This window comes from Phascolarctos cinereus, unplaced genomic scaffold, assembly GCF_003287225.1.
Source record: "Phascolarctos cinereus isolate Bilbo 61053 unplaced genomic scaffold, phaCin_HiC Scaffold_7;HRSCAF=346, whole genome shotgun sequence".
Lineage (NCBI taxonomy): Eukaryota > Metazoa > Chordata > Mammalia > Diprotodontia > Phascolarctidae > Phascolarctos > Phascolarctos cinereus.
Genome location: NW_027556180.1, coordinates 69,980,947 through 69,995,619, shown reverse-complemented (window position 1 = coordinate 69,995,619; position 14,673 = coordinate 69,980,947). Strand labels below are relative to the sequence as shown.

Here is a 14,673-nt window from a genome sequence, read left to right as displayed (position 1 = left end):
TGCTGGGTGTAGATGGAGTTTTGCAAACTATAGCCATAGATTTTAACAAAGCGTTCACCAAAGTATCTCATCTTACTCTTCTGGGAAAAAATGGAGAGATATGGACTAGATGACAGTCTTCTAATTAGGTGCATTCAGAACTGATTGAATGACTAGACTCAAAGAACAGTCAATAATGGTTTGAAGCCAAGTTGGCAGAAGGTTTCCACTGCAGGATCCCAGAGATCCCTGCTTAGTCCTCCCTGCGCCACTTAACCTTTTTATCAATGACTTGGACAAAGGCTTTGATGGCACCCATCCAATCTGCAGATGAGACCAAGCTGGGAAGGAGAGCTAACATAGTATGTGAGAGAGCCAGGATCTGAAAAGATCTCTACAGGATAAAATCCTGAACTAAATATAATAAAAGGAAACTTTAATAGAGATAAACATAAAGTCTCACACTTGGGTTTGAGAAAAATCGATTTCACAAGAAGGAAGAGGTATGGTTAAATAGAAGGTTGCTTGAACAAGATTTGGGAATTTTAATGAACTGCAATTAAAATATAAGCAACAAAGTGATAAGGCACCCCATAAAACTAGTGGAATCTTTTTTGTTGTTCAGTCATTTCAGTCATGTCCAACACTTTCTGACCCCATTTGGGGTTTTCTTGGCAAAGATACTGGAGTGGTTTACTGTTTCCTTCTCCAGCTCATTTTACAGATGAGGAAACTGAGGCAAACAGAGTTAGCTATGTTAAAAGACCCATGACTTCTGAGAATAAGAATGTGATACCTCTACCATATTCTGCCCTGGTCAAATTATATCACAAGTATTGTGTTTGGTTAGGAATGCCATTGTTTAGGAAAGACATTGATAAGTTGGATATCATCCAAAAGAAGGCAATCGTGATAGTAGTAGTAGTAGTAGTAACAAAGATTTATATTGAGCCTACTGTATGCCAGGCAATGTAATAAATGTCTTACAAATATTTTCTCATTTGATCCTCACAACAACCCTAGGAGATAGAAGCTATTATTAGCCCCATTTTACAGTTGAGGAAACTGAGGTAGACAGGTTAAGTGACTTGCCCAAGGTCTTGTGTTTATGCCATATGGGAACTAGAGAGGAGAAGATCATGTATGCCAAATGGAAAAGGACACTAGTGGTAGGGAAAGAAATTTTATTTTCAAGCTTTTAAGAGAATATTACAAACAATGGAGAGTTAAAAAAAACCCTAAAAACTAGTTAAAAAAGTACTTGACAGTGTCCCGTTAATACCCATAGATGACTCAGCCATTGTGCATTGAAGAAGAAACTCTGTAGATCAGTTAATCCCAAGTCTTGGTAGCGACTGGCATGGTCAAGGGTCCCTTAGGCTGCCACGTAGGCTCTTAGGGACCCCAGTGGCCTGGCCACCAGCCTCAGACAACCAGGACCATCTGGCTGTATGGGGAGGAGCAGGTAATACATCAATTTTCTGGGCATGGAGGTAAGTCTGAACTGCCTTTTTCAGGTGGAAAACAAGCAGCAGGAACTACTTTTACCCCATCTCTCCTCCCCACTTTTGCCTGATTCTCCCCTCTCTGCTCCCACCTACCTCTCATCCTAACACAATTGTCTGGAGGGTGCCCTTGGGGTAGGAGGGTGCCCTTCTGTGGTGGGGGACCTGGGTTTGTGCAATCATTCCAAGGCGGGGGAATGCGCCACATTAGCTTTGCCCTTGCCCTTGGGTAGAGTTTGGTTAGCTGGAAAGGTTAGTTTCCTGGATTGGCAACTTCGAAGTTTGACACCATAGCAGGACTGTGCTTGAGATACCCACAGAAAAGCTGTACTTTTTCTGTTTGTTTTGTTGTTGTTATTGTTTTAAATGTGTACATGTGCTTGGTTGGTTTTTTTTCCCCCTATAAACATTTGTTTAGTCAAATCACCTTAAAATACAGTTATGGGGGCACAACAAAGCCCAACTCTAAACCGAAACCTTTTGGGTAACACACTCAGAATAGGGTTTCCTGTCTTTGAGGCAGGGGGCAGAGAGATACTCACCACCTTTAACCACTCACACTAAGAAACCTCCCCCTCCCTAAAGTCAACACTTTCCCCTTCCTAATGCCCCCCCTAAAAGCAGATGAGTATGCTAATATTGCCAGCCAGGAAGAGCCCAAGGCTCTCAAGAGATGTGCTCAAACCCTGCCCTCCCTTCCCACCCACTGTCCCCACCCTCTAGTCCCTCCCCACTGCCCCCTGCCCACTGTCCACTGCCCATGGCCTGGGGAGAACAAAACAAACCCAAAGATAGAAACAAAACAGGGCAACAAATACTTGTCATCTTTCAATCATCTTCACACTTTATCTCCTTTCACACGTGCATGTGTATGCATGTGTGCACGCGTGCATGCTTGCATGTGTGTGTCAAGAGAGCGACTGCTCTTGACAACGCTGCCATCAGACACACCAGTTTGGCCCTCATCTCTGCACTACCTGCACCGGTGGTTTTGGGTGTGTCCCTGCATGTATCTGCATGTGTCTACGTGTGTGTTCACCCATGTATGTCCATCTGTGTGCCTGCATGTGTGTACACCTGTGTGTCTGTCTCTATGTGCACATGAGTCTCCACCTGTGTGTCTTCCTGTATGTGCCTGCCTGCATGTGTCTGCACGTGTGTCCATCTGTGTGTCTGCATGTGTGTGTCTGCCTGCATGTGTCTGCATGTGGGTGTGTTCCCGTGTGTTTTTGCTTTAGCTTGTATTGTACTTTAAGTTTTGGGTTTACTTGTATTTGTATTTTTTTTTCTTTCTGTTCTTGTTAAGGAGAGTTTACTACCTGGAAAACACCAAATGCCCAGAGGGCTCCTTCGTTCCATCTGGCCTAGCACCAGATCAGGCTGATGCCTTGGAGGACTCCTATGAAGGCATCCCCGCATCCTTCTCCCCACTCCCCCAGACTCTCTTCATCCTGTACCCTCTCCAGCCTGCTCTCCCACCCCTCTGGTGATGCGTGCCCATGTGTGTCCACCTCTGCTCCCTCTCCTTCCCTCCAGCTGGGCTCTCAAGGTTAAGGCCTCCCTCTTGCTTCCTGCTCTCAGACTGTGGTGACCCTCATGACAAGCTCTCTGTTGCCACCAGGGGGGCTCCGCTGCTCATGAGGTCTCAGGTGACTCAAGATGTGCAGGATAGTGTAAGCACAGTGGTGATCGGCCAGAGGGCCAGAGGGGTGACTGGGGGTCCGGTTCCCACTGCCACCACCGCCATTGCCCTGGGCAGGGTTGCCCACAGCCACCTCTTCTGAGGAGGCAGCAGTGTCGGCCTGTGTGGATGAAGAGGTCCTGGGGTTTGTCCTGCCCCCAGCCTTCTGGTCCTCAATGTCCTTTGTCTTGTCATAGTTCAGCACTTTCCATTGCTGGTTCACAGCCTGCCAGCGTTTAAAGATCCGATACACAGACGGCCCCTCGTGGATGATCAAGCCTGAAGTGACAAAAGGAGAGAAAGAAGAAAGCCGACATTAGACAGAAGGAAAAACAGGAAACAGGTGCAAACAGGGGTAGGCTGATAAATGTTTAACAACTGGCTCTCCAAAAAAAATGCACACAGGCAGGAAACACTTTTAAGTATAATCTGCAATATTAACATTTCCTCCATCATTTTCTTAAGTCTAGAAAACAACATTCAGCTCCTGGGCTTTTCCTGTAATTAGCAGCATGAGTCAGCACAAAACCTATACCAATCAATGTGTACCACTAAAGGAAGGGCCCATAGGAATTAAGCCCCTCAAGGTGACCAGTAGTAGTTGTGCCTATGGGTAAGCTATGTATGGACCCTGTGTTCTTCCAGAGCTTGCGGGCAAACATGTCCCATAGATGTGGAGTCTGTACGTAGCAACCCACAGGCACCACTACAATTGGCCAGTTATCTGAACCACTTGAATTCCTTGTGAATGGCTGTGGCTGGCTCGGGGGTGGGGGGAAGAAGGAAGACAGGAAAGGAGGAAGTTAGGAAGGAAGGGAAAAAAGGAAGGAAAGAAAGGAAGGCAAAAAGAAAGGAAGGAAGGAAAAGAAGGAAAGAAAAGAAAGGAAGGAAGGAAAGAAAGAGAAGGGAAAGAAAGAAAAAGAAAGGAAAGAAAGAAAGAAAGAAAGAAAGAAAGAAAGAAAGAAAGAAAGAGAGAGAGAGAGAGAGAGAGAGAGAGAGAGAGAGAGGGAGGGAGGGAGGAGGGAGGGAGGGAGGGAGGAGGGAAGGAAGGAAGGAAGGAAGGAAGGAAGGAAGGAAGGAAGGAAGGAAGGAAGAAAGGAAGGAAAGAAAAAGAAAGAAAGAGTTACTCTTCTGGTGATGTGCATCTTCAAAAATTTAGCTAGCAAGGTCCTCTGCAAAGATGCTTTATTGGGGGCCCCATACTTGAAATCTTTCCAGTATAGTAAAACCTCCCAAAGCTTGTAATCTGTTTTCATAGATTTGAAAACTTGAGGCTATGTCTATACCCAGCTCAGGTATTAGCGCTGGATGTTAGTGAAGGTGTTCCTTAATAAAACTTAGACTCAGTGAAACATCACTTAGAGACCCTCTAGTAGACAGGGATTTTTAATTTGGGGTCCACGAACTTGTTTTTATTTAACAAAAAATGTTCAATAACTATATTTCAACCCCAATTCAAAACCAATGATTGGTTTCCTTTGTAATCTTATAGATTGGATTTTATGCATTTTAAAGACCTTATTTTGAGAAGGGGGCCTTAGTTTCAACAGATTACAAAAGGATGCATGACACAAAAGAAGTTGAGAAGCCAGGTCTAATCCAACTGATCATATTATAGATGAGAAAACTGAGACCTAGATAGGGAAAATGCCCAAGATCATTTAGCTGGCTTTTTAGTGGTGGTGAAAAAAGGAAGGAAAAAAAGAAGGGACCAAAGTGGGCTGAATCCTTTCAAATTTCCAAATGACTATTTCCACTATAGGTAGTTGGCATAATTTCTAGTTAATTCTTTGTTACAGTGAATGTATAGTCTGATTGAAGAGGGTGGTTTAAATATCCTCCCTGAATTATGCCTTCTAATTGTCTAAATGTCTACTGCTTGGGAAGTAATTATACCATATTAATGGAAAAGTGGCCAAAGGGAGCAAGCACCTGTTTTCTCAGATAATACTTCCTTGCCAAGGAAAAGCTCTGAGCATCATCGTTCACTTCCCCTTCCCCTGATTCTGCTTTCACTTCCTGTTGCTGCCATTCTTCAAATTGCTTATTGATTCCTTTGCACTGGGCAGGAATCAGGAAGTGGTCAAATGGAGATGAGGTTGGGAGAGCTGTGCTGTGACTCCCGAGTTTGTGCACCTGGGGCAATCAGCACCAAGTGGGCTCCCAATTCTGTGGCAATGCCTTAATTCAAGTCCCAGAGAAGCTACAGGGAAAGGTGTACTGGCAATTCCAGAGAGGAACTTGTTTGGGTGGGATGCTTCTCAGTTGATTTCTTATTCTTGCTAACATGGTGCTAAGCTCCTGTTTCTACACTACTCAAAGGGCATGAATGCAGTAAATGACTGCTGTGCTCCATTTGCCCCACCCAAATTACAGCTTTATGAGAGAGTTGGAAAAAAAAAGATTTGGCTATGTGGGAGGCAAAGGAAATAAACCTTTTATCCATTAAAAATAAATTTAATTAAAAATATTCAGAGAAGGTGGGGAGGAGACTGAAGGTGGGGTATATGGCAGCTATAGTGTATCAGAAAGGGTACTGACTGGACTTGGAGGTGGAAAACCTTAGTAGCTCTGCTCCTTATTGGCTGTATGACTTTGGATGAGTAACCTCTCTGATCTCAGCTGTAAAAAGAAGGGATTGGACTTGAGGATACCTAAAATTCCTTCTAACTCTAGGTAATATGGTCCTGATAATGAAAAAGGAGAAAGTAGGTCAGGAAAGGAGAGGGAAGACATAAAAAGGAGTGGAAAGGAGAGGAGAATGGAGAGGAGAATAGGGGAAAGGATGAGAACAGAAAAGTGAGGACAGAAAAAAAAATCAGAGAAGAAAAGATGAGAGTGTTTGCCACAAGAAATTGGGCTTAAGGACATAAATGGTTTTCCTAAGAGTTTCATGCAGCTCCACAAAGTATCTCGCCAGCACTAATTATGTGCCTAGCACTGTTATGAATGCAGCGAGGGACACATTTCCCTGAGATTCCCTCTTCATCTTCTCAGCTTCTTGAGAAATCTTAAAGCTCTTGTTTTTTAGCAGTTTAGTATTCCTAGGCAGGCAGGGCACTCCAGAGGTAATCTGGTTGCTTTCTCTACCCTGCTTACTGCCAGAAGCCCTGAATCTGTGAATTATAGCCCACCCCTCAGGTCAGACAGTCTGGGTAGGTGCTATGCCACTGAGTGGGGTGGTGGGGTGGTGGGGTGGTGGTGATCTTTTTTGCAGTGACGGAAATGCCACAGCTTCTCCCTCCATCTTTGTGCCTCTAAGTCTCATACCTTTTCCTGGCACAGAGTTCTTCCTCCAGATCTAATCTCAACCCTCCCCTGATTGATTTCCCACAACCTCTTGCTCTGTCCATGGTGAAGGCTCAATTTAATTCATACAACTGGGAAACGGATCCTCTGTAGAGTAACCACTTGTGGCTGAATTAGAATGAGCCTCCTGAGAAGCTCTGAGCTTGTGAGCTCACCCCAATGATGAGCCCACTGAGACCTCCAGTGGGAAGTCACTTCTCTTGGTTAAGTTCTTTATGTGGTTATCATTTTTACTATGCAAAGCTTTGGTTTTCAAAACCCAACTTTCAATGCAACTGATAGGGAAGTATGAGGCAATCCTAGAAATTCTTCATCATCAAAGCTTTTTAGCATATTTATTGAGTTTGCTACTGTATCAGGTGAAGCTGGCCTGGTAACAATAGAAAGGCAGGCAGCTAAGTGGTATAATGGATAGAGCAGTGGACCTGAACTCAAGAAGATCTGAGTTCAAATCCTGTCTCAACTGTGTATTAGCTGTGTGACCCTAGGCAAGTCACTTAACTTGTCTTAGCCTTGACTTCCTTACCTAGAAAATGGGAACAATAATAACAACTGTTTCATGAACTTGTTATGGGGATCAAATGAGAAAACATATATAAAATGCTTTGTAAACTTTAATATGCTATATGTAAATGCTAGTTATTATTGTTTGAGGGGAAGCAATTGGGTTAAGTGACTTTCCCGGGGTCACACAGCTAGTAAGTGTCTGAGGCCACATCTGAACTCAAGTCCTCCTGACTCCAGGGCACTCTATCCACTGTACCATCTAGCTGCCCCAATGTTAGATATTATTAAAAGGAAGAGAAGGCACAGTTCTCTTTTCTCAGTTACTCCAGCTCAGCTCCTGCATGCCTCCCCTCCAGTGTCTTCACAGCTTTTGCTCCTCTCTCGCAGTGTCCCCCCCAAGCCCTTGTCCCTCCTTCTCTAGTGCCCTGTTGCAGTGCCTGACCCTTTCCCCCTCCCCTCAAATGATGCTTTAGTCCTTTTCCTCACCTTTACTTCTGACCCAATTTTCTCAGTACTTCTAGTAGCGAAGTTGGGTAGCATTGGCCCAGAGAAACTCCTGGTTGCACTCCATCATTGTGTCCAGGTTTGATGTCAGGCATAGCCTGGAGAACTCCATTTCTCAAGCTGCTAGTTCTCCAGGGCCCCAGTTCTACCCCTCTGAATGCCAGTCTGGTACAGACAGAGACTACTCTGAAGCAAACATCAGGCACATGTAGGAGGCAAGTTATTTTTAGTGGGCCTGGCATTACTGGGAAGTGCCAGATTGGCAATGCCGCTGGCTGCTTGATCATCACTGGGCAAGGGACAGTCTGAGCCTCCTGGCTATCCCCATTCCCCAGTACTTGGCAAGCTTTGCCCCTGAGATTCTCTGAGGGGTGCTGGAGGAGGTGGGAATGGATTCCCCAGGCCCTACCCCAGTCTGGGCCTTTTGCCAGAGCCTCATGAGCAGGCAGGCTTCCGGGGAGCCCTTCACTTTGGGTACTCTACTTAAACAACCAAACTCCTATGGTTGAAGGTTTAGGAGTAGAATTTTCTTGTCTAAGTGGGAAGTCAGCATTTCTCCTTATGTTTCCATGCTGGTCACTCCCAGGGAGATGGTTTTTTGGATGGTAGGGAATAGCCAGGAAGTTCTTCAAGAAGCAAGCCATAGTACATAGAACACTGGGCCTGGAGTCAGGAAGATGAGAGTTCAAATCCAACTTCAGATATTTACATTGGTCAAGTACCATGCCTTTTCTGGGCACCATTTTTCCCATTGTCATCAGCCTTATGAACCATCCTGCCACTTTCTCTGACCTCACAGTGACACTATGGGGATAGATGAGATGAATCTTTGGCAGGAAATTATAAACTGGCAGATCCCAAAGCATCGCCATGAGGGACACTCATGTAATATTATTATCAGAGCTCCAAGAACCCTGAGGGAATGTGCACTTCTCAAAGTAGGGGATATGGCAGAAAGGATTTACGTATCAGATAGGGAGGTAAATTAGGTACACTTCACATGGGTCTTCTCTGTAGACTGGTTTCCACTAAGGTGGAAAGGCCCTTTCCTCAGCATAGGGCCCATCTGGCCAGAAAGGAATAACATTTCTATGGTTTTATTTCATTTGGATCTTCACAAAAACACTTCGAGGTAGAGATACTATTACTATGTTCATTTTACAGAGGACAAAACTGATGCTGAGAAAAGCTAAGGAATTTGCTGAAGGCCACATTCACACTTAGGTCTTCCTAATTCTAAGAGGGCTTTGAAGGCTAGGCTAAGTAATAGCCTTTATTCTAGAGGTAATGGGCAGCCACTGAGAGTGTTGACAAGAGTGAAATGTGATCAAAATTGCATGTCAGTGGAAGACTAATTTTTAGCTTTGGAAGATGGATTTAAGTGGGAACAGATTAAAAGTGAATGGCAAGCAGGATGCTCAGTTCTTCCTTGGAGGCTACAGGAGAGGATGGATGAAAACACAGAATTTTTGAGGTGTGGAAGCACTGGGATGAGTGTGCTCATAACAGATGTCCTCTATCTTCTTGTTAAAATAGAAGACAGGTAATCTGCAAACAGTCAGAGGGATAGGGGTGAAGAATCAAGGAGAGTGGAAAAGGTTTAAACAGCTGCTGTGGGGAATGTGAGAGGGAATTAGTTAGAAATGCTTTTTAGAGGAAAACTGAGCCACATTGAGAACCCAGCTAAGTTTAAAAAGCATGAATTTGTAGTGTAACTAATTGACATGGATTTGTGGTTTTCTCTATTAACTCCTTGGCAGTCTGAACACAGGAACAGAGAAAGTGAATTCTGCAGGAAACTAGGAATTATTAGGATGGAAACAGTGACAGAACAAGGAAATCTTTAAAGGCTTCAGGGATAGTGGCAGCATAATGAAGTAGCTGACCATAGTGTTCAGTTTAGGTAAAAAGGCAAATGAAACTAGACTGGAATGGGCAAGTGGAAGAATATGTGAGAGTCAAGTGACTAAAGACCATGAGAAAGATGGAGAGCAGATGCTTTGGGAGTGAGAGAATGGTGGAGGTAGAAGGGCAGGAGACTGTAGAGTGAAGAGACACACATAGCTCAAGGTCTTGGAGTTGGAACAGTCCTGATGATGGTGAGATCTCAGGTGTGTGGTTAAAGTGAAGTGGAAATAGAGATGACTGAAGGTGAGAAGGTCAAGGAGCTGGGAGGCCAGGGTGTTAGAAGGATAGATAATCAAACATGGATCATGGAAGTTGGCCAGGATGATAGCAAGGGATGGGGTTCTTTAAGCTCAATGATCATGTGGCAGAAAGTGATTGGACTAGTTGACCTCTTAGGTCCTGTCCAATACAGATGTTCTATAATTGCACAATGAGTGGGGAGTAAAATTGAAACAGGGAACCAGATCATTAAGAAAGTATGTGTCCTAGACAATGATAGATGACAGCATTGAGGAGTGAGAAAGAATAACGTAACTATAATGTGGACTTCAAAGAGGGGTTGTTGAGTAATAGTGGTAGAACAGAGGTCTGGAATAGGCAGTATGTCAATCCCTCCTTCTGGCTCCATGAATCTGGGAAGTGGTGGGAAGGTCCCATGAACTCTGATTTTGGTATTCCTTAACAGAGAGGGAGGAGCTCAGAAAACGCCTTCAAGGTGCCTATCACCTGGGGGCTGCCTAAACAGATGCTGGCATGAGGGACTGGGCCTGGTATTAAATTATTAGAAGGAACTGTCAGAGAGAAAATACCAACCAAATGGAAGTTCAATTCAATTCAATTCAGCAAACATTTATTAAGTGCCTACAATGTTCCAGACAGTGTGCTAAGCACCGGGAAAAGAAAAAAGAAAAAAAAGGTGGCCCTTGCCCTCAGGGAGCTTACAATCTAATGAGAAAGACAGCACATAAAAGGAAGCATAAAAACAGAGACAGGGACCAGGAAGTGGGGGTAGAGGGGCAGGGGATGTGTTGTTCCAAGAAAAGGAAGCTTTCTATAAAGGAAGGTTTTGAGAGGAGTTTAGCGCTCCATCCTCCAGCTTCTAATCTGAGGGGAGAGGCAATTGATACCATCTCTACAAATTATCACCATTTTAAAGAGTTTCCTAGAGCCCTAAGAGGTTAAGTAACTTGCCCCAAGCCACCAAACCAGGATATGTCAGAGGCAGGACTTGAACTTGGTTCTTCCCAGTTCTAATATGAGTGGAATAGACTATTATTGCCAAGTGGCACCATAGTGCATAGAGCACCAGCCCTGGAGTCAGGAAGAGTCATCTTTGTGAATTCAAATCTGGCCTCAGACACTTAGTAGCTGTGTGACCCTGGGCTTAACCCTGGCACTTAACCCTGCTTGCCTCAGTTCCTCATCTCTGAAATGAGCTGGAGAAAGAAATGGCAGACCATTCCAGTATCTCTGCCAAGAAAACCCAAATGGGGCCACGAAGAGTCAGACACAACTGAAAAATTACTAAACAGCAGCAACAAAATATATAAAGATGAGGAATTCAGAAAATCATAAGAATTGCAGACTTGAGATCAGGAGGAACCTTGGGGGTGCCATCCAGTCTAACCCCTTTGTTTTACAGATTAGGAAATGCGGCCTCAGAGAGGTTGACTGAGTTGTTAACAAACATGCCCTTTGTTCTATATCATTCCCGTTCATAGCCCTGAACTATTGGGAATCTCCTCTTCCCCAAAGGGATCGCATCCCTGGCCAAGGGAGCACAAGACTGGATGTTCCTTTTCTCAGAAGCATGGGACCCACTGAAGAAGATACATATATAAACACACACACACACACACACACACACACACACATAGCTCCACACTGTCTGTTTGCCACCAACACTCACACCTCTCTTCTTTTAAGATCCACCCCAACGGTCTCTATCACTCAGTCCAATTCCTTGTTGCAGTTAACTCCCTACCTCCAGGCAAGTCCTTTCTCAAGGAGTTCAGCCTTCATATTTACCCCAACCCCAGCCCTATTCCTTGAACAAAATACTCCAATTCCTCCCCCCCCTTTTGCCATTGCCACTGGCTATCTTTCACACCTGGAATGTTTTTCCTCCTCACCTATACTTCTCTGCTTCCAAGGCTTTCTTCAAGACTCATCTCAAATCCCACCTCCTGCAGGTAGCATTTCCTGGTTCTCCCAGATGCTAGGTTTTCCCCCTTTTAGATGACCTTCCATCTATTCTGTATGAATCTTGAATATATTTATTTACATGTTGTCTCCCCCATTAGAACATAAACTCCTTGGAGGCAAGGACTTTTCCCCCCTTTTCTTTGTAGCCCCAGCACTTAGCACAGTGCCTGGTGCATAATAAGCATTTGGATATTGCTTATTGAAGAACTGCCCTGATTCTTGGGCAGATCAGCATACATATTCATGTCCCTGTGATTGCCCAGGCCTCTAAGTTCATCATTCTCTTAAACTCCCATGACTTCACTTCACACAAGTCACACAAAAAGATGGTTATATACATGGCAGAACCATCTACCCATATTTATTCCACCTTCATGATCCAGAGCTCTGAAATTCTTCCCTCTCTCTGATTGCAACCTTCTGTTCTTCAATTTCTAGTCTTCTTTCTTACCAAGAGCCCCAGTCCCTCTACCCCTACCTGTTCTCATAGTTTGTGACTCCTTTTCCTCCCTTCATAGTCTTGATCTTAGGGTTAATAAGTTCAACCATACTTATCTGCTACATGTGACTTCCTCTACTCCTTGTCCTATGACCAGGCACTTCTTGCCATGACACAAGCTGAGGGTGACCCTACCATCCATTTTCCCAACCATTACAAAAATGCTACTGAATAATCCTAGAGAAAGTCATGCAACCATTCCAACAGAGTGCCCTAACAATTTATATTATCTAATTTCAGCTTGGCCCTCACCGCCTCACAGTAATCCTGACTGCTCAGCCAAAAGGGGCCACCCACCCATTATCTCCCAAGGTTGGTCTGTTTTCCAGCTTCATACCTCCACTTTCTCTGCTTAATTTTCTATCACACTCTTCACAGTGGCTATTCCAAAGCTTCCCCTTTCTCCTCAGACTTCCTATACCACTCATTCCCCCCCCCAAAAAAAGAAGACCTTGCCTCTTGCTCTATTAAGAAAAATAAAGACCATCTGTTATAAGTTCCCTCTTTGCCCAACTCCAAACTTCCAAACCCTTCTAATCCCCTCACCCAACCACTGCTCATTTCCCTCAGTCTCTAGTGAAGAAGCAATGCCTTCTCATCACCAATATTAACCTCTTTATTTGTGATCTTGAAACCATTCTCTTCTATCTTCTCTAGGAACTTGGCCTCTCAGTCATTGCCTTCCTCATATTCAATGTCTCATTGTCTTACTCCTTCCCCACATGACAACTGTATCTGTGACTTCATCATCTATTAAAAAGAAACCTTCATTTGCTCTTTCCTCAAAGTAACATCTTATTTCTTTTTTTCCCCTTTCACAATCAATTTCCTGTAATAGGTTGTCTATTTTCCTTGCCTCCATTCCCTCACCTCCCACTGACTTCTCAACCCCTTGAAGTCTGGCTCCTGACCTCACCACTTTACTGAAAACTATTTCTCTCAGGTTATCAAAGATCAACAAACTGATAAATCCATTGGTCTTTTCTCAATACTCATTCTCCTTAATCTTTCTGTAGTTTTTGTCAATGTTAGCCACCTATTCCTTCAGAGCATTCTCTCTTCCATTGGCGTCTTTGACTCTCTTCTCTCAGTGCTTCTCCTTATCTGAATGTTCCTTCTCAATACCCTTCATTGGATTGTCATATGCCTTCTACCTACTAAATAAATTCCCTTCTTTTCCCTCTAGTATAAAATATAATCTCAACCTGGCATTTAACACCCTCCCCAGTCTGGCACCCACCTATCTTTCCAATCTTTTTTCACATCTTTCCTACACTCTTCATTATGAGTGAACTAGCCTGGGAGCTGTTCCCTATACACACCCTTCCATCCTCTATGACTGACTTTGCATAAGGAGTTCCCCAAGTTTCTAACACACTCCCTCCTCACCCAAGCCACACAGAAAATTACCAGCTTCCTTCCAAATACAACTCAGATGCCAACCTATACATGAAGTTTTTCCTGAACCCCACTTCCCAGTTTCTCCCTCTTGAATTCACCTTGCATTACGTTGTATATTGTTGTTTGTCCTTTGTTCTTGAAGAGGACCATGACATCAGGAAGGAGATGTCATGACTTGCGAGTGAATTGGATTTAAGTGAGGCAGGGCTAGGCAAAGTCACCAGCCTCACTCTCTCCTTCAGAGCCATCTGGGTCCAGTGGCAAGATATAGATCAGGATGACTGAAGATGTCTCCAAATGCGATGAGAGACCTTGGCCTTTTTAGGCTAAGGACTTTCCTAGGTTTCAGTTTGTCTGAGGCAATACCCATTCAGTGATTAAGGCTAGATAAAAAATTGTATCCCCTCCCTCCCCCAGGAGAATGTAACCTTCTTGAAGGCAGGAGCTGTTTCATTTTCTTTCTTTGTTTTCCTAGCCCCTAACAGGGCCTTGTCCACAGTAGGCACCTAACAAATGCTTGTTGACTTGATTGTTCAAGGTAACATTAGAAGGAAAGTAACAACATCAAAATTCAAACTCAGGTCTCCTGACTTCAAATCCAATGTTCTTTGCACTATGCTTTGATGACCTTTGTGACCTGATAAAGAACAAAGAAAGCAAAACAAGGAGTGTAATATTGTATAGACAGTGGTTACAAAAGACAACACTAAAGGTCAACAGAACTCAGACCAGTGCAACAACCAACAAAATCCTTGCAAATGGCGGGCAGTCTTCATGGAAAACAACAATAAAGACCTTTCTGTAGCCCTGAACTAGCCAAGACAAGTTCAGGAGAAGTTGTCACAGCACAGACAAATGTAACAACCAACAGCGGTTCCAGAAAATTGATACTGGATCATCCTTCCTCTCCAAAAAGAGGCAGCAGACTATGGATGGGAAGTGGCACATATTTTGTGACTCATATTTTCACATTGAATAGTTTTGCTTAACTGTTTTGGGTTGCTGTTATAAAGGAGGTTTCTATTGGGAGCAATTGCTGGAAAGAGACTAGGATATGAAAAATACAGTAATACAACATAGAAGACACCATCTTTGCATCTTTGGATGCAGCTGTCACTGAACTCGTGGCACAAGTTCATCACTGTCATGTCCAATTAGTCTTCCCTTTGCACTGC

The 14,673-nt window shown here is 44.0% G+C and overlaps 1 protein-coding gene across 1 annotated transcript in view; it reads right to left on the bottom strand.

Moving 5' to 3' along the window:
• Positions 1–2,225: 2,225 nt before the first annotated feature.
• MARCHF4 (membrane associated ring-CH-type finger 4) overlaps positions 2,226–14,673 on the bottom strand; it is a 127,827-nt gene continuing 115,379 nt past the window's right edge. The window contains exon 4 of the mRNA XM_021002875.2: positions 2,226–3,444. Within this exon, the coding sequence (XP_020858534.1) occupies positions 3,062–3,444 (383 nt within the window). The 3' untranslated portion in view covers positions 2,226–3,061. The remainder of the gene's footprint in view (positions 3,445–14,673) is intronic.